This window comes from Dermochelys coriacea, chromosome 4 (assembly GCF_009764565.3).
Source record: "Dermochelys coriacea isolate rDerCor1 chromosome 4, rDerCor1.pri.v4, whole genome shotgun sequence".
NCBI classification, from domain to species: Eukaryota; Metazoa; Chordata; order Testudines; family Dermochelyidae; genus Dermochelys; species Dermochelys coriacea.
The window spans coordinates 101,666,215-101,689,901 of NC_050071.1; the positions used below are offsets into that span (position 1 = coordinate 101,666,215).

A 23,687-nucleotide genomic window follows, 5' to 3' on the forward strand; every position below is an offset into this window, starting at 1 on the left:
GATGCGCGTTGCTCCTTTAAGTACGCTGACCCTACTCTAAGTACATTGCCTTTTTAAGTTAATCAGCAAGCTGAGATGGCAGCTGCTGCCAGGAAGCTCCCTCTGTCCTGAGCCCTGTCGTGTGTCCCGCCTGCTCTATGGAAGATGGGGTAAGCGGGGTGCAGGAGCAGGGGGGGAAGGGGACACCCTGACATTAGCCCCCCTCTTCCCCACACACCAAGCAGGAAGCTCCGGGGCAGAGGGCAGGAGCAGCACATGGCAGTGGGGTGAGGGACAGCTGAACTGCTGGCAATTGATAGCCTGCTGGGCTGCTGCTGCACAGGGAACTTAAGGGAGCAGGGAGCTAATAGGGGGTCTGCCAGTCCACCCTGGTTCCAAGCACCCACCAGCTAGCTCCAACGGGCTGCTCTTCCTGCAAGCAGTGGACAAAGCAGATGGCTGCCAAACAACGTTATAAGGGAGCATTGCACAACTTTAAACGAGCATGTTCCCTAATTGATCAGCAATGTAACAACGAAACAATGTTAACTGGGATGATTTTAAGTGAGGAGTTACTGTATGTGTACCGTGTGCATTCTGTTTTGGTGATTGTTAATAAATAGAGGTTAAGTAGGATATTACTGGGCAAGGCTCTTTCACTGGTAAAAGACCCTGTAAACCTGCAAAAGAAACTCAGAGGATTATGAGGATTAAGAGGATTATGCCTGAACCCTAGGAACAGGGTAAGGGTGCGTGCCCTAAAATGTAAGGTTACACCTGAGCCCAATGAATGGGGTAAAGGTGGGTGCCTAAATTAAGAGGGTTACAACTTGAGCCCTGGGAACTAGATAGAGGTGGAAGCCTTGAGCCCTAAGAACTAGGTGAAAGTGGAAGCCCTAGGGCATGGCTACACTGGAAACTTCAAATGCTGTCACGGGAGCAGCACTTTGAAGTGCGAGTGTGGTCGCATGCGAGCGCTGGGAGAGAGCTCTCTCAGTGCTCCTGGTAATCCACCTCCACAAGGGGATTAGCTCAGAGCGCTGGGAGTGCAGCTTCCAGTGCTTGGAGCCTGTCCACACTAGCGCTTTAAAGCGCTCAGACTTGCTGCGCTCAGGGGGGTGATTTTTCACACCCCTGAGCCAGCAAGTTAGAGCACTATAAAATATAGGTGTAGAAAAGCCCCTGGAGTGTGCAAGTGACAGAGTTTTGTGCAGATAATAACCTCTGGAATGAAATCTGTGCAGAACCCAGGCCTAATGGTCTGAGAAGGTCTCCACTTACTCCAACTCCACATGCCCAGATTCAAGCATGATGAGTATGCTGCCAGAGTTGATTAGGTCCATCTAGCCCAGTAACCTATCAATGATAGTGATCAACAACAGATGCTTCATAGGAAGGTGCAAGAAGGTCACAGAAGCACCTCAAATAGTCCAACCATCAATTTAGATTTTACAGCCAAAACTCAATGGAACTATCATAAAACAGTTCTGTTTGGCTTCCACAGTCAAAGTCAGTCATAAAAAAAAGTTTATTACCAAAGTGCAGTATCATTCTGATGCAAAATACTCTGCAAAGAGATCATTCTCTTGCCAAATAATCCTCTCACTCCTCTCAAACTCTAGAGGGACACTGGTGGCTTTTTTCTTTTATTCTCTTATCAAAAAGCACATAGGTCAATAACTCCAGGAGCTCCAATATGTAGTCCATTAATTCAGACAGAGACTGGTTCATGATGGCAGCTGTTCAGGCCATATCAGGGTGATAATGGCTCTGAAGAGTCTGTAGCTCTTCCTCATCCATAATATATGGATCTTCTGACAAATCTTCAAGCCTTGTGGGTGTGTTCATGAGAACATTGCAAACTGAATGCTTCCGGAAGAGATTTCAGATGGAAGAAATAACCATCAGAAAAAACTAGGGAGGACTGGGGAGAGTCAACTTAGTGAGGCGTTGTATGAATGCTGCCACCAGGTATTCTGGCAAATATGATAAAGACAAAAATAAATCAGCTAGCTGAAAAACCAGGCTTGGTACTTCATGTGATATATTCAGGAGTGTAAGATTCTCTACATCTTTTTGTAAAAAGACAGGGTATTACAGATTATGCTGGCAAATCAGAATAAAGGGGGGAGGGATAGCTCAGGGTTTGAGCATTGGCCTCCTAAACCCAGGGTTTGAGTTCAATCCTTGAGACGGCAATTTAGGGAACTGGGGCAAAAATTGGGGCTTGGTCCTGCTTTGAGCAGGGGGTTGGACTAGATGACCTCCTGAGGTCCCTTCCAACCCTGATATTCTATGATTCTATGAAAATAATCCATGTAAGGCTAGAAGACTGACTGCTCCACCTACACTATATCACATGTGACTGTCAGGAAATCTATTTGGAGGGTGGGTTCACTCAGGTGAGGCTGGATTGAGTCATTCAACATTTCAAGACTATTTTTGTAAAGGCCGCTGGGTAGCTTGTGTTTAAGAAGGCCAAGCCACATCCTTTCAAATGCCTGTTTATACTTCTTTAGCTTCAATACATTCCATTCCTCCTGCTTAGCTTGCTTCACTATGAAACTGACCACCTCATTCTCTTTGTTCGGCATGCTAATAGATTAAACAAGGAAAAATACATTCTGCTGGTAAAGAGATATACTCTTTTGTCTTCTACATGACTTGTCTGATGTTTTCAGCAACCGCCTTCATCACAAGGTACCAAATGTCTTCATAATCCAGGTATTCTTGGAAAAGCAAGGTCAGGAGTGAAGAGTCCTCTTCTTAAAACATTAAGTTCTTGTGATGGGGTATTGACCCCACACTTGCCCTGAAGAGCTTAATGTAGGCTAAGAAGGGGTCCAATTAACCAGACAGGCCACAGCTGAGGGGGATTAGGTAGTTTAAGTAATCTGCTGACTGAATAATGAGGAAACCCAGCCGAGGAGGAACAAGCTGGGCTGGGTTTATGAAGACAGGAAGTTAGCAGAGGAGGGCTGCAGGGAAATCGGCTGCAGTCACTCCCTGGGAGAAGGGAGACACATTTAGAGTCTACGCAGCCAAAGAATCCTACAGTTTCCTCCTGGGAGGAGGGAGTTTTGGGGCTGGCAAATCTAGGGCAGCTAGAGGTTATGAAATGCTTAGGGAAAAGGTAGTAAGGTAAAGAATGGAACAGATGGTGGCTGCTGATTAGATGGTCTATGAGCTGGAACCCACAGTAGAGAGCAGGCCCAGCTTCACCTACCAGCCACTGGAGAAGTGGCACCAGCTGAACAGAGAATAGCTGCCTGAGCCCGTTTATAAGAAGACTTTGATACCCCAGAAGGGGAGGACATGTGACTTGGCCAGGGGGCTAAGCCATGAACACGGAGCATCTTGCCTCGCTGAGGGCCAGGAAGAGAAGGTAGGGCATGCAGCGAGAGGTGGAAAGGATGTGTCGGACCTGGAATCAGCTAATCCCCAGAGTGACAAGGGGGAGGCTCACTAGCGGTCAGCAGACCCTGTGACAGTTCTCCACAACTAATTTTAAAAGCTCATGAGGGAAACTGGAACTCCCATTCTACTTTGACCGAAGGTATTTCCCTTCCAACTCAATAAAGTTTGTGATAATTCCTTGACCTGAAAAGACTCATGGCCCATCAGCTCCACCAAGCAGTTGACACGACTGTTACAACGATGCCTCCACCATATTTTGTACTTACTTTCTGCACTGCAGTTCTCTGTGAAAGAGGACTCTTGGTCAAGCAGCTAGCCTCCAAACAGCTCCTCCACTCCAGCAGTGCCCCAAACTGGCTGCAGGGTCTGATGGCGCAAAGGATAGCGGCATCTTTGGCTGCCTGCAGCAGCTCCAGGATCTTTAAGAAGTAGCTGCCATTGCCCTGGCTCTGCAACACCAACTCCAGGCTGGCATGCTCTGTCCTGGCAGCACCATCACCGTGTGCTACCTGCTCTACTGCTGCCAGCTGGGCCCAATGGGAGTCTTTCTATTGCCAGAGTCTTCAGGAAGGTACTTAAACACATGCCTAGCTAACTGTAAGAAGATAGTGACTTTTATATTCATTACTGATATTGTTCCCCGAGAGGTGTGGAAGGACCAAGTTATTGTAATATACAAGGTGAAAAAAGTTCATGAGTGAAATCCTAGTCCCACTGAAGTGGGTGGGAATTTTGCCATTTACTTTAATGGAGCCAGGATTTTACACCATATCTTTCCAAACCTGGCCATGACTCCGCAAACACATGGGATAGTTTTAAAAAAAAAATGTTCAGAGTTTTTCATTGGTCATCAAGGCTTCAATAATTTGCCTATCAAATTCATTTCCATGTTACTGATGACAAAATTGTAGTTGCAGCAGTAATTATATGTAGTATGAAGATGCTGTGACTTAAATGATGATCAAAAGAAAAGCAGGAATGATGTGATTAACATTAACCCAAATTGTTGAAACTATATGTGACTTTATATTTTCTGAATATGAACAGTTTAATTTCTAGAAAGACAGTACCATAATTTGGATGTGACATTATTTCCTCTTAAGTGTTTTGTATTTTTACAGTTTCATTATGCATAACTTTCAAGAGGAAATGTTATTAATTTGTTACTATATTGTTCTTATTTACCAGTAAACACTCTTCCATAGAGTAGTGTGGATTTTTCTTAGCTGTCTTTTTATTAATACCAACTCTCTTTTCTTGTGATGCTTTGAGCACTTCAATTTGACAAAATTATCATATTACATGTACTTTTTTTGGTTTTGTATAGGCTTCTATTTTGTGTCAGATTTATCAATAATTACACTATTTTTACATATAAATCAAAAATATTTTCAAAAATAGGAAGGTTAATTATATATCATAATTGAATAGTTAATGTGATAAAATCTACCTGTAATTCCAGCCCATAGTTTTCTCTGCAGAATTCTCTCAGCTTGGGACAAACATGTTCTCTTAGGGTACTTCTTTCTGCTACTGTATCTGTGATAGAAAAAAGAATTTTGTTAACATTTATATTAACTCTATATTTTTATGACCTATATATAGATTTTTTGAGGAAAATAGAGAAGTCTTGAAAAAATGAATGAAAATCTAATAGGGGGATTTCAATATCCAAATTTTGTCCCTGGATGTTCTGTTTAATGTAAATGTGTTATGATATTTAATACAACCAGCTTAATACATACTTTACGAATAGGCTTCTGTAAAACAGGACTGAACTGACCCTGTAAAGTCAGCAGTCATATGTCAACTTGACTTTTATTTAATTTTCAGGGAGCTGAATTTTACTGATTAGAAAAACCTCCAGAACAGAGACAAACCAAAGATTAGGTAGGTATAGCAGAATATGCATAGATAAATCAAGGTTTCATTGCAGTAAGAGCCAAATTCTACCATCATATCTTCACCCCCTCTAATTCTGTAGTCTCTTAAAAGAGAAGCATTGAAATTAGAGTACTAAATGCACTAATCCTCACACCCACATGTGGCCTATAAGTCTGGGTATGCAGATCTCCAGAGGCCTGTTTTCATAATTAAAAAAAAAATTAGTAAATTACTAAGGCTACATCTGTCCTTGGACCTGGGGATTTGATTCTCATCTCGCATAGACATACTTGTGGTAGTTCTCATCTGTGCTAGTGCGCTAAAAATAGTATTGTAGCCACAGTAGCACAGGCAGCAGCAGCACCCAGGGGGTTCAGCCAGGTTTGTACGCAGGACAGCTAGTACAGTGCCGCCACTGCCCATGCTACCATGGCTACACTACTATTTTTAGCATCCTAGCTCAGATGAGAGCTAGCAAGAGTATGCCCACATGAGCTGGGAATTACAACCCTAGTATAGATGTAGCCTTAGTATCAAAGATCCTAGTGAGTGCTCTCTGTCAGCCATCCACTGGGACTGCTGTGAGGGGAATCCAAGCCTCTGCTGGTCTGCGTTCCCAGCGTGCAGGGCTAGCTCCAGGCACCAGCGTTCCAAGGGGGTGCTTTGGGGCGGCAGTGTTTCCGCCACGGCGGCAATTCAGCAGCAGCTTCTCTGTTCCGCCGGCCACAGCGGCAAATCAGCGGCAGCTTCTCCCTTTTGCGTCCGTGGTGGCAGCTTTTTTCACTGCTTGGGGTGGCAAAAACTGTAGAGCCGGCCCTGCCAGTGTGTTTCAAGCTTTTAGAGCTACAGCAGGCTGTAGCACTGGTTCCTCCCATGGCTTCTCTGGCACATTTCTTGAGCACTGACTCTGTCTGTTCCTCTTCTAGGAAATGTGGGTTCTCAGCCCACCTGCTGTAGCCCTCCAAGACCAGTGCTGACCCCTGAGATACCCTGATTATTCAAACTCCGCCCCAGAGGTGCAAAGCTTCTTGTTTACAGTTTATCTCTCTCAGGGGCATACAGCAGTTCTGAAGCAGTCAACAAACACTTTACACAGTCTTAAATGCCTTTATCCTCTTTTATACTTAATCAGGTAAAGTATAGGAGCGCACCGATCATACAAAACAACAAACACTAAATGCATGTCCCTACCTCACTTTCTTCACCACTTCAGGGCATTCTCTGAGCTGCAATCCGAGTTCCTGGGATTTTGCAGAGTCCTTGGGGGCCAACTGGGGTCAGGAAAGTACATAGGGCCCCCTTACGCCATTTAAACCCTTTCTGGACACTTGGTCTCTTTTGTTCTGTATGTCAGTTCCCCATGTGTAAAATGAGGATTATAGTACCTTCCTACCTCACAGGGATGTTAGGAGGAAAAATACATTAAAGATTATGAGGTGCTCAAATACTACAGAAACAGAACATAAAATAGAAAGTCTACTAAGGAATGAAATACTTCCTACAATGGCATGTGACTCATTGGCGACTGCCAGTAGCAAAAATCCCCAATGGCCAGAGATGGGACACTAGATAGGGAGGGCTCTGAGTTACTACCGAGAATTCTTTCCTAGGTATCTGCTTGGTGGGTCTTGCCCACATGATCAGGGTCTAATTGATTGCCATATTTGGGGTCAGGAAGGAATTTTCCCCTGGGTCAGACTGGCAGAGACCCTTGGGGGTTTTCACCTTCCTCTGCAGCATGGGGCACAGGTCACTTGCAGGTTTTAACTAATGTAAATTATGAATTCTCTGTCACTTGAAGTCTTTAAGTCATGATTTGAGGACTTCAGTAACTCAGCCAGAGGCTAGGGGTCTATTACAGGAGTGGGTGGGTGAGGTTCTGTGACCTGCAACGTGCAGGAAGTCAGACTAGATGATCACAATGTTACCTTCGGACCTTAATCTATGAGTATATGAGAAATTTGTTTAATCCATCAAAAATATTTGACAATATCAGTTTCTACACTTATAGCCATTGAAGCATTGGACTTCAAATTTGTCACTGATCCAGGATGAAATAGTCTATGTCCTTTGCCTTGAGCTAGGATAATTTTGGTGTGAAACAGTCTACCAAAAATAGGAAGTCTCATATTCTTAAGAAATGCAGTGTTTCCTTAAGAAAAACATTTAAATGTTGGCTGGCCATCAACTGTTATCTAACTACAAAAATACATACCTATAGTAGCATCAAGTGTCTTAGTGACTGTAGAGAATATATTTTGCTGGAAAATCAGAAACCCTAAACATTGCTCAGTGGAGAATCCTCAATCAGACTTAAATGATCTTTTCCTATTTTCCAAAATATGATACTTATTGTAAAAATAGCATTGTCTCTTTTAAGCAAGCAACTGGCTGTTGGGACATGAGTTTTCAGAAAAAAAAACAGTTTTAATTGGCTAATGCTGTCCACAGTTACTAAAATGACCAATATCATAGCAGACAAAATATTCTCTATATTGAAAAGCTAGAATGAGGAACAAAAGTAGAGATCCACCGAGGGGAAGAAATATGGAGTGAACCATGATCATTTTTGGTTTGGGGAACAAAATATAGAGAGAGTACAGTTTTGCCACCCTCACTCAGGTTGTGTGATTTCAACGGCACTACTTCTGGAATGAAGTACCCCTCAATGTGATGAGGGTAGTAGAATCTCGTTCAGAAAGAGAAATAAATCCAGCTCATCACACAGAACAGTCCTGAATTTTTTAACTCTCCAAAAATCAAATAGAGCTAAAGCATTGTCTAACTCAGAGGTGGCCAACCTGTGGCTTTAGAGCCACATGTGGCTCTTTAGAAGTTAATATGTGGCTCCTTCTGTAAGAACTGACACTGGGGCTGGAGCTACAGGCGCCAACTTTCCGATGTGCTGGGGGGTGCTGACTGCTCAACCCCTGGCTCTGCCACAGGCCCTGCCCCCACTGCACTCCTTCCCGCCCCCTCCCCTGAACCTGCCATGCCCTCGCTCCTCCGCACTCCCTCCCAGAGCCTCCTGCATGCCATGAAACAGCTGATTGGGAGGTGTGGGAAGGGAGTGAGGAGGCGCTGATTGGCGGGGCAGCTGGTGGATGGGAGTCGCTGGGAGCGGGTGGTGGGAGCTGCTGGGGGGCTGCTGACATATTACTGTGGCTCTTTGGCAATGTACATTGGTAAATTCTGGCTTCTTCTCAGGAGCCACTCCTGGTCTAACTGGAATTCTGTCTGGTATTGCAACAAGGTACCCTACATTTTTAACTCCTGTCTACAAATCTTAATGGAAAAAGATAAAACATTTGTTTAATTGGAATTCTGTTCATTTAAACTCCTATTTGATTAAATTGCACTGTCCTTGTCAGACTGGGAATAGGACTTTGTTGATTTTGTGATCTCTACATGCATGTCATTCCTGGATGAGCCCACCAAGTGTTGGAGGCCCATGTGGCTGTAACAGTTGGAGATCCTGCAGTGCTTGCAGATTGGAGGGGAAATTTTTGCCTTAAATCTTTAAGTTTCACAGACTTGCAGATTATTTTTATGATGCATCTGTCTGAAACTAAGGACATAAGCTTGTTCCACCTTTATGGTGATGCTACTCATTCAGAAACAATATCATTTCTGTAGGGCCTCACTAATTCAGAAGTTTTGTTACTTATATTAATGAACAATTAAGAATTCCTGTTTTTTATTACTTTATGAAGTTTGTCTTTCTGAAAATGGAATGGCACATAATTTAAGATGGAGCAGAGTAATTAGGATGGAGGACAGAAACTGGTTTAATTAAATAAAATCTGACTTGATTCATACTGACAGAAAATCTGTGAGGTTGGCAAGTTCCTAAAAATTGGGAATCTCACAGACAGGCAAATTTTAACTTACAGGCTGCTGCAGACGAAGAGATTACTTAAATGACATTCTTCTGGCTGCCAGAATGAAGTAGTGCTAACAGCACAAGAGAATGTTATCCTAATGTTAATCAGGTACTCTGAAATCCAAATGATAGCCTTAGAGTTTATGATAAACTGTAGTCACAAAATTGTATTCGCAAAAGTGGAGGATAAGTTAAGACCTTTTAAAAATTCTGGGCGGATATTGATATCAAACCAACAGAACACCGTGTCCTTTTTGTCAGACACAGCTTCACTGAAAGAATAATTACCCATGAGCAGCAACTCCTATGGATCACTACTTCCCTGAATGCACACCTTGCATCATTACAAAATGCCTTGCCTCATTCAGGGCCTGAACCAAAGCCCACTGTAATCAGTGGAAAGACTCCCATCGACTTCAATGGGCTGTGGATCAAGATAGCATGCACTTTACTTTGTAATGTATGAAGCAGAGCTCCTGATGCTCACATTGGAAAATGCACATTGAATGATGTAGGATGCTTGTAGAGCCCTGCCTCATTTAATGAGTAAACCTTCAATAAATTTTTGATGATGCGGCTAAATTGGCCATTTACACATGTGGCCCATCTTCCTGCCAAACGATAGGTGATCACTGTTTATGTGATGTATGATTTTTTGAAGGCTCATAGCTAAGTCAAATCACAGCCAGTTTTCATCAGAATAATCAAGTGTACTGTTTCTCTGAGTGGTCCATTTCCTATGCCAAATTTTAACTTTTGAATGCAAGCTCTTTTGTTAGTACTTTTAAAAAATATATAATGGGAAGAGTGTATATTTTACATTCTTGGATTTGAAAATGAGTGATCATATTGGCTTAAACTTGTCAAAACCATTCACCTTCTGACAAATACCAGACACAGAAAAGTTCTGTCCAATCGATGAAAGTTTCAGAAAGGTATAAGCAAATGAAAATAGGGAGTTAAAAAGGAAAATTGTAGGCAATCAGCTCTTTGCAATCACTAACACTTCTACCATAACAATCCTGCCCACACAACTATTTCCTGTTCCCTGTGACACACCAGCAGCCATAGTGGCCCAAATTTGGCAATGGAGACGAGAAAATTTGTAGAGGTTAATCTCACAAATTGTTTACAAATCCAAACTGGTCTTCAAAGACACAGAACATTTAAGTTTACAGCCTATTCATGTAACTGACACACATATGTAAGGATTACCTGTGGGAGTAATGCAAGTTCAGGCGAGTGAAAGTCGCAGCTACAGTGGTTGTATGGGCCATAACAATGGGATTGACTAGACAGGAGTGTTGTGCTACCCGGCTCGCAGAGGACCAGAGAAAAGCTGTTGACTGACACAGCAGACAACATTTGTGACGGGCAGACAGCTAAACCTGGAACCAAGAGAGAGAAAGAAAAAAGCAGCCCTTGCTGCTGCTGAGACCACCACACAGATTAATGCTCGGCAGCAGGGGTAGTCATTTTGTCAAGGCCCAATTCCCTGGTCACTGTATAGTCACGGTCCAAACTCCAGAGGAAAAACAAACAAGAATAAGTAAATAAAAATATTTTGGGGTCCATTCAAAAGAGTCTGGCGGTCCAGATTTGGCCTACAATCCATCTATTGACCACTCCTGCTATCCACACAAAGTCCAGAGCCATCAACAACATTAACACTGATCATTTCTTCCAGGGCTGCTCCTTGTGCACAAGGGGTGAGCGACATGCTCTACCCTAATGGATGCAGCAGACTTCTCCCTTCCTATCCGCAGTGTGCCAGCCCTGCTCCCTGGGCCGCCGCACAGAGGTGGTGGGGCTTTGGCCCTGCCTTGTCTATAACCCCTTTTTTCTAGCTTACTCCCCCTCCTTGTGTTCTTTTGAACACAGGAGGTACAGGCATTGTTATCATTAGATGCTCTTGTACAGTCATAGAAGGGGGGGCCGGGGGAACCTGTTGCTAGCACCTCTGCCTTTGCATGAGTGAAGAGCATCTCTCCTGATCTAACCCTAAATGCACAGCCATTCAGAAACCTCACTGAAGAACATAGTATAAATACAATACTTGTTGGGGGAGGTAGCATCATGGACAGCGTGTGAGCCCCCCTTTGGGGAGGCTAGCCACGCAGCCCTACCTCTTCCACCCAAGGCACCACCCCTACCCCCATCCATGGGAGCCCCAAGCACCCTCCACCCCATTTGTGGGTGCCCTGAGTGCCCTCCCCCCCATCCACTGGAGCCTTAAGTCGTCTCCCCTCGCGCCAGAGGAGCCCTGGCCAAACCATCCTGGGCCACCGCCTGGCCTCACTATCAGCCTGCTGACTTCTGGCCAGCAGCGGAGCTGAGTTCCTGCCAGCTTGCGGGAGAGGGCAGAGCATGGGCAGGGCCAGGGCTTGGCTTAGGGAAGCTTAGCCTCCCCTACCCTATTATACCCGCTGCCCATGGGTAGCACACATGTTTGGCACAGAGAACATTTTTATGCTCTACATTTTATTTGGCCTCTGAATAAGTTTTCTTTTCATTACCATGAGACTCTGCTAGAAATAGAAGAGTACGTGGTGAAAATAATACTGAACATTACTTAGCAGCAATACTGAATAAGGGCACTACTTCCATACCTGATAACAATAAGATGCTCACATCACCAAAGACTTTTCAGCAACTCCTACTAAGCAGCAGGGTTTTTTTTACCCCATTTAGCACAATATCACTTTGTATTACTCATGTTACTAAAAGCTTTTGAATATCAAAAGGAAAATAATGTTCTCAAACCTTAAATATTATGGAAACCTTGTCTCTGCATATAATACCATAATAATAACAGTAATTTGCATTTCTATGGTGCCTTTCATCTGAGAATCTCAGAGCACTTTACAAACATCAGGTTAGATTCATAGAAACTGGCACATAGAGATGAAAATTACATGTCCCTGAGCTACCCTGGACTCCAGAGCCCCTGGAGAAATTCACACTGAAAGAGGGCAGGCTGCGTTACTGCATTCTCCCTCCCTTGGGTTTCCGTGTGAGCAGGGAGCAATTGGAATTAGCAATTGAAGCTCCATAAAAGCCCATTTAGGGTAAGTTGTTAAGGGGACACGGTGAACCAGCTCACTCCCCAGCCTCCTTGCTGTAAAGATAGGGGTATGGAAGATTATAATTTAGAGACGGTCCTTCATAAGGGGTAGTATTATGAATACAGGAATTTAGAGATGTGCCTTGGAAGCTGGGATTGAGAATACCATGTAGCTGTGTACAGCAGTTCACCACAGAAGCTCTCTAGTTTGTTTTATTAAAAGTTGTATTCCTTTCTCATTCACTAGTTTGGTGTTTAATGAACCCCGAGATCATTACATGGTGTCAGAAGTGCTGAATGAGACGAAAACTGCAGTCATTTTGAAGTTAACTCCTGTGTTTGCAACTGAAAGCAGAGGCAAGGGGAGCAGTGGAGCAGCAAACAGAGAAGAACAAAGGCTTTTATATGTATTTTTATAAGGACAATAGTAGCTTGATTAGCTTAAGAAAGGGGAAATAGCCAAAAATGGATGTGTTGCAACCTCCATCCAGCCTGCAATTGTCTGGCAATGTTGCAGAGAACTGGAAAAAATTCACACAGAGATTTAAATTGTATTTAGTAGCCATAGGGGCAGCAAAAACTGTGGAAGCATGAACCAAAGAGCTCAGTTCAACAGAAGGGTTCATCCATGTACTAAGTACAAAAGAATACAGCCAAAATAGGTCAAGTAAAAAAGTAGAACTCTACTGCCAACAGACCCCCATTGTCAGCAGGCAGGATTGAACTTGGGACCTCTGGAACTTAGTACATGAGTCTCTACCACATGAGCTAAAAGCCATATAGCCCTTAGCTAAGGCTGTAGAGCAGACTCATTAATCTCTCTCTAAGTGGTCTCAGTGCCACTAGATGGGACTGAACACCACACCCAGGAGGTGTTTGGGTTACAGAACCACTTGCTATGAAAACCACTCCTAGGGGGAAGTCTGGGTACAGACAATCAGGTGGACGGTATGGATCACAGCATGCCCTAAACAGTGTGTTGCCCTCTGGAAAATTCTGTCATAAATGTGGGGAAAATCATCATTTTGCAAAACGCTGCAGATCTCAAATTCAGAAAACTCAAGTGCATTCAGTTGAAGACAACATGGTTGAGGAATTTTTCATAAACATACTGAAATCAAGCAAGCCGGATGAGAGGGACTGGATACTGCCAATGAAAGTGAATGAAACAATTATTCCACTGAAACTGGACACGGGAGCTCAGGTTAATATTCTGTCTGAACAAGATTATGAGAGACTGAAAATAAGACCAAAACTGAGCCCAACAAAAATAAAAGTACCTGATTATTCCGGAACAAATATACCAGTGAAAGGGAGGTGCATTACTAGCATCAACCATACAAAAGCTATGTACAGGCTTCCATTCGTTGTAGTGCCAAAGGAGGTGACACCAACTTTAGGCCTTGCTACGTGTGAAAAACTCAGTCTGGTAAAACTGGTGCTTTTACTACAAGATCATACCGAACCTGGCTATGAGGCACTCATTTGGGAATATCAGGACCTGTTTCAAGGAATGCGTTGCTTGCAGGGTGAACATACAATCCAGATAAACAAGCAGGTCCCCCCAGTTTTCCATCAATGTAGAAAGGTGCTATTTGTACTCTGTGATAATCTCAAGACTGAGCTTGCAAGGATGGAAGCAATGCAAGTAAACAAAAAATTGAAGAGCCAACAGAATGGGTGGGCTCCCTAGTCACGGTGGAGAGAAGTAACAGCCAACTACACACATGGTTAGATCCGAGAGACCTCAATAAGGCTATAAAACAAGAACATTTCAAGCTACCAACGAGGGAAGAAATTATGACTCAATTTGCAAATGCTCAATATTTCAGTAAATTCGATGCATCCTCAGGATTTTGGCAGCTAAAATTAACTGAAGAAAGCTCAACACTACCCACATTTAATATCCCATTTGGATGATACAGATTATTACTGTGATGGGTTGGACCCCTTGGGAAGCCACTGGATGTGCTGAGATACCACTGAGTCTACCTATTCTGGCAGCATGGGTCCCCTTTAACCTCTCTTGCTGAGCCAGGCTCTTAAAACCTCCTCTAACACACACAGGCAGAGCCACACCCAGCTGCAGATCAGATCTGGGAAGACTCAGCTTCAGGAATTTGCCACAGCAGCCAGATGTTCAATCCCACCCCCTTGGAGTAAAAACCCAAAATTATATGAAATTCACTTCTTCCCTCAATGTGGAGGAGGGTATGTGCAAATTCTCACCCCTCCCCCCATTAAAATCACATAAACTGAGTTATTTTGTAAACCAGAAATAAATTTAACAACTATAACAGGTGTATTTTAAGTGGTTAAGGAGGTAGCAGCCAGAACAAGGCAGATTACTAAGAAAATAAAACAGACCACACAAACTAAGCTTAATTCACTAAAGAAACTGGTTACATGTAAGTTCTCACCCTAAATGTGGTTCTAATAATCTTCTTCACAGGCCAGACGCCCTTCCAGCCTGGATCCAGTTCTTTCCCACAGTTCAGTCTTAATTGTTCCCAGCAGTCATACTGGATGCGGTAGCAGGGGAGAATTGACATTCTGGATTACCTCACTCCCCACCCTTAAATAGGATTTCCATAAGGTGGGAGTCCTTTGTTTCCTAGTTTGACCCCCATTCCCTTACAGTGGAAAGTTACAAGAAGTCCCAGGTAATGTTTTAGTATCAGGTGACAAGGCCACCTGACTCTATAGGTTCACAGCATCCATGAATCAGGGGCAGTATGGAGCGTCCACAGGAAGACCAAGCTTTTCACAGTCCATTATCCTTGCTAATGGGCCATTGGCCCTGTCTGCCTTTCCATTGTTGTACCTGAAGTGTTAGCAGTGGACATCACCCAAAGTGGCATAGTTGAAATACATATATATAGTCAATATTCCTAATTTCAGATACAGAAATGATACATGCATACAAATAGGATAATCATATTCAGTAAATCATAAGCTTTCCAATGATCTCTCATGAGCCATCTTGCATAAAGTATATCTTAATTATGTCATATTCATATCATAAGAATATTTTAATAAAGAATATGGAGTGACACATCACAATTACACCTAACTTTTGGCATAGCTTCATAGTGTACCACAAAACCACACATATGATCTATGAACATATTAACGGTGTTCACACCTCAATGGATGACATCAGCATCTGGGGCTCAACAAAAAAGAAGCATGATTGTAGATTTTGGGAAGTCCTGGATGCAAGGAGATCTGCAAACCTCAAACTAAATAGGGCGAAATATGTTTTAGGTGTTACAGAACAGACTTTTGTTGGGAAGTTATTTCCAATGAAGGTGTAAAACCTGGTAAGAGGAAGATTTCAGCCATTGAAATGGTGCCACGTCCCCAACAGTTCCTGGGAATGATTAATTATCTTGGAAATTCATACCTAATCTAGCTACCAAAGCAGCGGCTTTGAGAAAACTCTTAGAGAATAAAAAGGAATGGTATTGGGGTGCAGAACAGATCATTGATAAAAATGTTAAATAGCATAGGACCAAAAACTGATCCCTGCATGACCCCATGGAAAACACACCCGCTTAATGACAATTCCCTGTTTACAATTACATTTTGAGACATATCAGTCCAGCCAGTTTTTAAGCAGTTTTATTGTGTGCCATGTTAATTTTGTATCATTCTAGTTTTTTAATCAAAATGTCATCCAGTAACAAGTCAAATGCCTTACAGATGTCTAAGTCTATTACATCAACACTATTACCTTTATCAACCAAACTTGTAATCTCATCAAAAAAAGATATCAAGTTACTTTGACAGGATCTATTTTCCATAAACCTATGTGTAGTGATGCAGGTGGCACACTCCAGCAGGAGGTGGGGCAGGAGCAGCCAAGGAGGCTGTGGAAGCCTGCAGCTAATTAGGGCAAGGCTTGTTAGGAGGCAGCTGCTGGGGCAGCCCAGTTATAAGAAGCTGCCCAGCAGAGCAGAGGGGAGTCTCTCCCTGACAAGTAAGGGAGAAGGACTGGCTTCCAGGCATAGCACCTGAGACAGAGCAGTGCTGGGCAGGCTCAGGGGAGCAGAGGGTGAGCTCTGGCCTGTTACCTGCTAGACTGCAGGCCCCTGCCAGAAAGGTCCAAGAAAGTGCAAGGGCCAAGGGGAAGTGGCCCAGGGATGACAGACAGACAGACAAGGGGAGAGAAGGGCAGAGAGGCTGCTGCTAGAGGGTCCCTGGGTTGGGACCCAGAGTAACAGGTGGGCCTAGGTCCCCCTCTTGCACTGCACCTGGCTGCAGAGGAGCATGGCCAAAACAGATTGCAACTTGCCCCTGAAGTGAGGGGCTAAACTTTGGGTTGTGGTTGGCCCCTGCAGCGGGTGCAAGCCAAAGGACTGCCATAACTCCTGGAAGGGGAGTGAAAAAGAAGTAGTGGACACTGCCGAGCAGGGGAGCAACGCAGGTCCGAAATAGTGGAGTAGAGCAGACAATGGGCAAGACAACACCTGCAGAGGGCGCTCTGGAGCTGGATTGAGCTAATTCCCAGAATAACCAGCAGGAGGTGCCATGGTGGTGAGTCAGCAACCGATTACACCAAGTTTTACACACATTACTTTGCACAGGAGTTAAGGCATGCTGCTGTGAAATTGTAGGAGAAATCTGTCTGGCAGAATGTAATAAAACCACTGCACCTGACCAGAGAAGCAGGATCAACATAAAAACTCCTGTAAGAAACTTCAGTGGGATACCTAATGGTAATGAAGAATGTTCCAAAGGCCACTCTCAGTTTGGTTCACTTCCTTCTGAATTAGTGAGCTCCTATGGCAAGGATATTGTTTCTGAATGAATAGCCTCGCCATAGAGGTGGAACACACATGTCCCTGGCTTTAGACAGATGCATCGTAAAAATAACCTGCAAGTCTGTGGAATTTAAAGATTTAGGGCAAAATATTCCCCTCCAATTTGCAAGTGCTGCAGGATCTCCAACTGTTACAGCCACACAGGCATCTAACACTCAGTGGGCTCATTCAGGAATGACATGCATGCAGTGATCACAAAATCAACAAGGGCCTCTATTCGCAGTCCGACAAGGACAGTGTAAATTAATCAAATAAGAGTTAAAATTAATAGAATTAAATCATACTTAGACATAAACACAATTAATACATCCAACAACAGTCAGTCACTAACAGTGAGAGCTTTTGTGTTAGAGCAGTCCAAATCCCCTTGGGCTCCAGGGCACCCCTGGGACAAACACACTCTGAGAATAATGGCGTTTTTCAAACAGGAATTCTTAAGTCTCTAGGGCTAAGGCTTCCCTGCTCAGGCCCTTAATGTTCCCTTTCCCAGGTGAAAGCCTCCCCCTTGTTCTTAGCTGCCTGCCTCATTCTGTGACCAGTTTCAGAACAATGTATTTTGAAGGGGCCAAAATGAAAACACTCCCTACATATAAAGGTTTCTTTTCTTTATGTGATTATATTTTACTAGGGCACCTATGTGTATGGAAAAAAAACAGTTAAGATGCTGTTTTGTTTAGTAGTATGCTTGTCAGATTTAATCCCTGAAATTTCAAGTGTTAACTCCTATTTTAACCACATGACTGTCATTAAAAGGTAAAGAGATTCATATGCCTACAATAATATACAGCTCTGAAAAGTTTCTCCCAAAGTGTTTTGGGAGATGTTCACAAGACAATTCAATGACAGGATATGGCTGTAAATGTACAAGTTACTTCAAAACATTAAACAAAAAACACATTGACAACCTAACATAGCATTCAAAAGTCAGGTCTTAGTTGTAAGCCCAACAATTCTATTTGTACCAATCAACTTTACGTCTTGTCTCCAAAATCAAAGAATAACACTTCTTAAAACTATGAACAAACTTTAAAATGTGGACCTTGGTTTTTTTTAAAATGTTAATTTAAACTCCCTACTACAAATTGTGCAAATAAAAAGATTTAAATGTAGTAGGTTTTATTTCTCATTAAACATCAATATCATTAGACATCACACACACAGGAAAATAGGATGGTACCATATATGGTGAGGTGAGGTATTAAAATACAGAACTGTGCATTTTAGGAGATACACCAGCATAAAACTAGTGTGACAGACTGGGGAACCAGTCCCCATGTGCCCTTACTCAACAGAATTTCAACATAAATAATTACTTGATCCATGTATATGCATGCTTTCTGTGTTCCCAATTTAAAATAGACTGTTTTCTGAAAGTTCACAATTTTTATTCAAAGGGTAATATTTTTATATAGTACAAGTTTAAGGCCTGATCCAAAGCCTTTTGAAGCCAATGGAAAGACTCCAGATGACTTTAGTGGGGTTTAGACTAGGCCCCAAATTTGTACCATATAAGCCAACTACCCATTGAAACCAACAGTTTTTTTTCCCATTTACCTCAATGGGCTTTGGATCAAGTCCTTCCAGTCCAATTCTTCCCTTAGACATGTGCAAACAATTCCTATTAAAGCCAATTAATGTAGGATGTGAGTATCCTAAGGCAGAATTTTATCCCCTGTATTGTGCTTCTAAACTAACACCAGATAATTTTTAATGCATCAATCTTTCATGGTTAAATTCATTCATAGACTTTTTAAGGTCAGAAGGGACCATCATGGTCATCTAGTCTGACCTCCAGCACATTGCAGGCCACAGAACCTCACCCACCCACACCTGTAATAGACCCTTAACATCTGGCTGAGTTACTGAAGTCTGCAAATCATGGTTTAAAGACTCCAAGTTACAGAGAATCCACCATTTACACCAGTTTAAACCTGCAAGTGACCCATGCCCTATGCTGCTTAGGAAGGCGAAACCCCCCCTGGATCTCTGCCAGTCTGACCTGTGGCAAAATTCCTTTCTGAACGGGCTGTGTGTGAAAGCCTCTAGATTGCAACTTTATTGCCTCAGTCACTGCCCCTCACATTCCCTATGCATGGGTTTGGGGGCAAGGAATGTGCACAAGCAGTGTGGGTGTTTTGCAGGATGGAAGGTCATGAGCAGAATCTCTGCAGTGGCATGAATTTCACCTTCTGTAAACTACAGAAAATAAGTTTATTAATTCAATAAAAAGACAATTCTCTTTCATTTGATAAAGCAGACTAGCAAAAGCTCCCCAAAACAAGACAATTTACAAACAATTATTGTCATACAATTAAATGATGTGAAGGAAGAAGCTGTAGACAAAGCACATTAGACACCAAAATTAAGTCTGAAAATTACTTCTACAGAAGACCAAAGCTCATTACAGCTAAACACGAGCAAATAGCAAAGCCTGCAATGACAAGAATTGTTACTGTAATCAAAATTAATATGAAACAACACATTATTTAACCTAGACTAGGTTTCCTGGGTGATCTGTGCAAAATAAATTATAACATAAAAATTATGATTAGGACTAATATTAGGCTATCAAGCAGATGTATACAAAGAATTCAATTAAAATTAATGAATCTGAATATATTAATTCATACTTCAAAAAAGTTAAGGCATTATACTTAAACTGAAATAGAAAAATAGGAAATATTTTAACAATTATGTCATGTGTATTCTGGCAATTCTAGTAGTTTTTCTGGCACTATTAGAACAAAGAAAAACAACCAGGACACGTTACTGAACCACTAGGGGCACTGAATCTGTGGCAATCGATAAAACCACAGGGTATCTCAGACATTTTGTCTCCCAACTAAGCTGCATATCAAAGTAGTGGAAGCAAAAGAAATAGGATACTTTAGCTGATAGTTTGAGCAGACACAAAGCACAGGAGGACCACATAAAAATAAGTGAAAATGAACGTAAGAGTGCATTAAAAAAAATCACACATCTATCATGTACACAATATTGTAACAACTACCAAAGAAAAACAGACAGTTGTAACAAGGCATTTGTTGCTGAAATGAGTGAATTGCATGAAAAGATGCTGAAAGGAAATTGCTGCTGAGGGAAACTCCATTATTATCCACATCATATTCAAGAAACCCAAACAACTAATATAATGATCCTTACCATTTATACAGCACCATTCTCAGAAGATGTTAAGAGCCGTACAAACATTAACTAACTGCCTTTTATAGTGCTCCTGTGAGGTAGGGTTAGGTTCTTGTGAACTCCTGGTTTCAAATCTTAAGCAATCTGGATAATTTTTTCCAAGATTATATATAGAGCCCTTCCAAATTCACAGCTGTGAAAAACACGTCATGGCTGATGAAATCTGATTTCCCCCGTGAAATCTCGTGCGCAGCCGGGGGCTCCTACCCTGCACAGGACTCCAGCTGCTAGTCCCAGCAGGGGATGTGTCTTCCCCTGGAGGGGCTGCTCCTGGGGTGGGTCAGACCCACCTCTAGCATGTGACCTCCAGAAGAAGAGAAAGGAGAACCCACGTATCCCCAGTGCAGATAGAGGTAAGAAACCATTTTCAGGCTCTCTGCACAGGTACTACGGCAGAGAATGGTTTGGAAGAGTCATCTGAGGGAAGGGATCAAGAGATCTCATTGACCAGAAGGCCTGGGATGCATTGTCCTAGGGTTAGGGGTTCCCTGACCACAACTTCCAAGAGGAGGATACAGGTGGTGATGGTCGGGGACTCCCTCTTAAGGGGGATGGAGTCATCCATCTGCCATCCAGACCAGGAAACTTGAGAAGCGTGCTGCTTGCCTGGAGTTGGAATTCAGGATGTGATGGACTGTCTGCTGAGACTGATAAAGTCCTCAGACCGCTACCCCTTCCTACTGCTCCATGTGGGCACCAGTGATACTGCCAAGAATGACTTTGAGCGAGTCACTGCAGACTATGTGGTTCTGGGAAGAAGGATAAAGGAGTTTGAGGCGCAAGTCATGTTCTGGTTCATCCTCCCCGTTGAAGGAAAAGGCCCTGGTAGGGACAGTCGAATTGTGGAGGTGAATGCATGGTTACCCAGGTGGTATTGGAGAGAGAGGCGGGAGAGAAAAGGTGGAGGAGTTGCACTGTATGTAAGAGAGCAGTATGATTGTTCAGAGCTCCAGTATGAAACTGGAGAAAATCCTGTTGAGAGTCTTTGGGCAAGAGCAACAAGGGTAATGGCTTGGTGGGCAACTGCTATAGACCACCAGACCAGGAGGATGAAGTAGACGAGGTTTTCTTCAGACAACTAACAGAAGTTTCCAAATCACAGGCCCTTATGCTCATGGGGAACTTCAATCACCCTGACATTTTCTGGGAAAGCAATAGAGGGGTGCACAGAGAGTCCAGGAAGTTTTTGGAGAGTGTTGGGGACAACTTACTGGTGCAAGTGTTGATGGAATCAACTAGGGGCTGTGCTCACAAATGGAAGAATTGATAGGGGAAGTAGAAGTGGGTGGCAACCTGGGTAGCAGTGGTCATGAGATGGTTGAGCTCAGGATCCTTACAAAAGAAAGAAAGGATAGCAGCAGAATATGGACCCTGACTTCAGAAAAGCAGACTTTGACTCTCTCGAGAACTGATGGGCAGGATCCCCTGGGAAGCTAATATGAGGGGGAAAGGAGTCTAGGACAGCTAGCTGTATTTTAAAGAAGCCTTATTGAGGGCATAGGAACAAACAATCCCGATGTGCAGAAAGAATAGCAAATATGGCAGGCGACCAGCTTGGCTTAACAGAGAAATCTTTGGTGAGCTTAAACACAAAGGAAGCTTACAAGAAATGGAAACTTGGACAGATGACTAGGGAGGAGTATAAAAATATTGCTCGAGCATGCAGGGGTGTAATCAGGAAGGCCAAATCACAATTGGAGTTTCAGCTAGCAAAAGATGTGAAGGGTAACAAGAAGGGTTTCAACAGGTGTGTGAGCAACAAGAAAATGGTCAGGGAAAAAGTGTGGGACCCTTACTGAATGGGGGAGGCAACCTAGTCACAATGATGTGGAAAAAACTGAAGCACTCAAAGCTTTTTTTTTTTTTTTTGCATCGGTCTTCACAGACAAGGTTACCTCCCAGACTGCTACACTGGGCAGCACAGTATGGGCAGGAGGTGAGCAGCCCTCAGTGATGAAAGAACAAGTTAAGGACTATTTAGAAAAGCTGGACATGGACATGCACAAGTCCATAACTGAATGCAATGCATCTGAGGGTGCTGAGGGAGTTGGCGGATGTGATTGCAGAGCCATTGACCATTATCTTCAAAAACTCATCAGGGTCGGGATCGGGGGAGGTCCTGGATGATTGGAAAAAGGCAAATATAGTGCCCATCTTTTAAAAAGGGAAGAATGAGAATCCGGGGAACTACAGACCAATCAATCTCTCCTCAGTCCCTGGAAAAATCAGGTCCCCGGAGTAGGTCCTCAAGGAATCCATTTTGAAGCACTTGGAGGAGAGGAAGGTGATCAGGAACAGTTCACATGGATTCACCAAGGGCAAGTCATGCCTGACCAACCTGATTGCTGCCTTCTATGATGAGATAATTAGCTCTGTGGAGATGGGGAAATCCAGCAAGTTAAAGAAGTATGGACTGGATAAATGGTCTATAACGTGGATAGAAAGCTGGTTAGATCATCGGGCTCAACGGGTAGTGATCAATGACTCAATGTCTAGTTGGCAGCTGGTATCAAGCGGAGTGCCCCAGGGATCTGTCCTGGGGCTGGTTTTGTTCAACATCTTCATTAATGATCTGGATGATGGGATGGATTGCACTCTCGGCAAGTTTGCGGATGACACTAACCTGGGGGAGGAGAGGTAGATATGCTGGAGGGTAGGGATAGGGTCCAGAGGAACCTAGACTAATTGGAGGATTGGGACAAAATAAATCTGATGAGGTTCAACAAGGACAAGTGCAGAGTCCTGCACTTAGGACGGAAGAATCCCATGCACTGCTACAGGCTGGGGACCGACTGGCTAAGCGGTAGTTCTGTAGAAAAGGACCTGGGGCTTACAGTGGATGAGAAGCTGGATACGAGTCAACAGTGTGCCCTTGTTGCCAAGAAGGCTAATGGCATATTGGGCTGCATTAGTAGGAGCATTGCCAGCAGAAGGAGGGAAGTGATTATTCCCCTCTATTTGAAACTGGTGAGGCCACATCTGGAGTACTGCATCCCCCACTACAGAAAGGATGTGGACAAATTGGAGAGAGTCCAGTGGAAGGCAATAAAAATGATTAGTGGGCTGGGGCACATGACTTATGAGGAGAGGCTGAGGGAACTGGGCTTATTTAGTCTGAAAAAAAGAAGAGTGAGGGGGGATTTGATAGCAGCCTTCAACTATCTGAATGGGGGGTTCCAAAGAGGATGGAGCTAGGCTGTTCTCAGTGGTGGCAGATGACAGAACAAAGAGCAATGGTCTCAAGTTGCAATGGGGGAGGTCTAGGTTGGATATTAGGCAACACTATTTCACTAGGAGGGTGGTGAAGCACTGGAATGGGTTACCTAGGGAGGTGGTGAAATCTCCATCTTTAGAGGTTTTTAAGGCCCAGCTTGACAAAGCCCTGGCTGGGATAATTTAGTTGGTGTTGGTCCTCTTTGAGCAGGGGGTT

The 23,687-nt window shown here is 43.4% G+C and overlaps 1 protein-coding gene across 1 annotated transcript in view; it reads right to left on the minus strand.

Moving 5' to 3' along the window:
- NWD2 (NACHT and WD repeat domain containing 2) overlaps positions 1-23,687 on the minus strand; it is a 123,076-nt gene that overhangs the window by 73,391 nt on the left and 25,998 nt on the right. Inside the window, exon 2 of the mRNA XM_038401059.2 lies at positions 4,847-4,935. Coding sequence (XP_038256987.1) covers positions 4,847-4,935 — 89 coding nt within the window. The remainder of the gene's footprint in view (positions 1-4,846; positions 4,936-23,687) is intronic.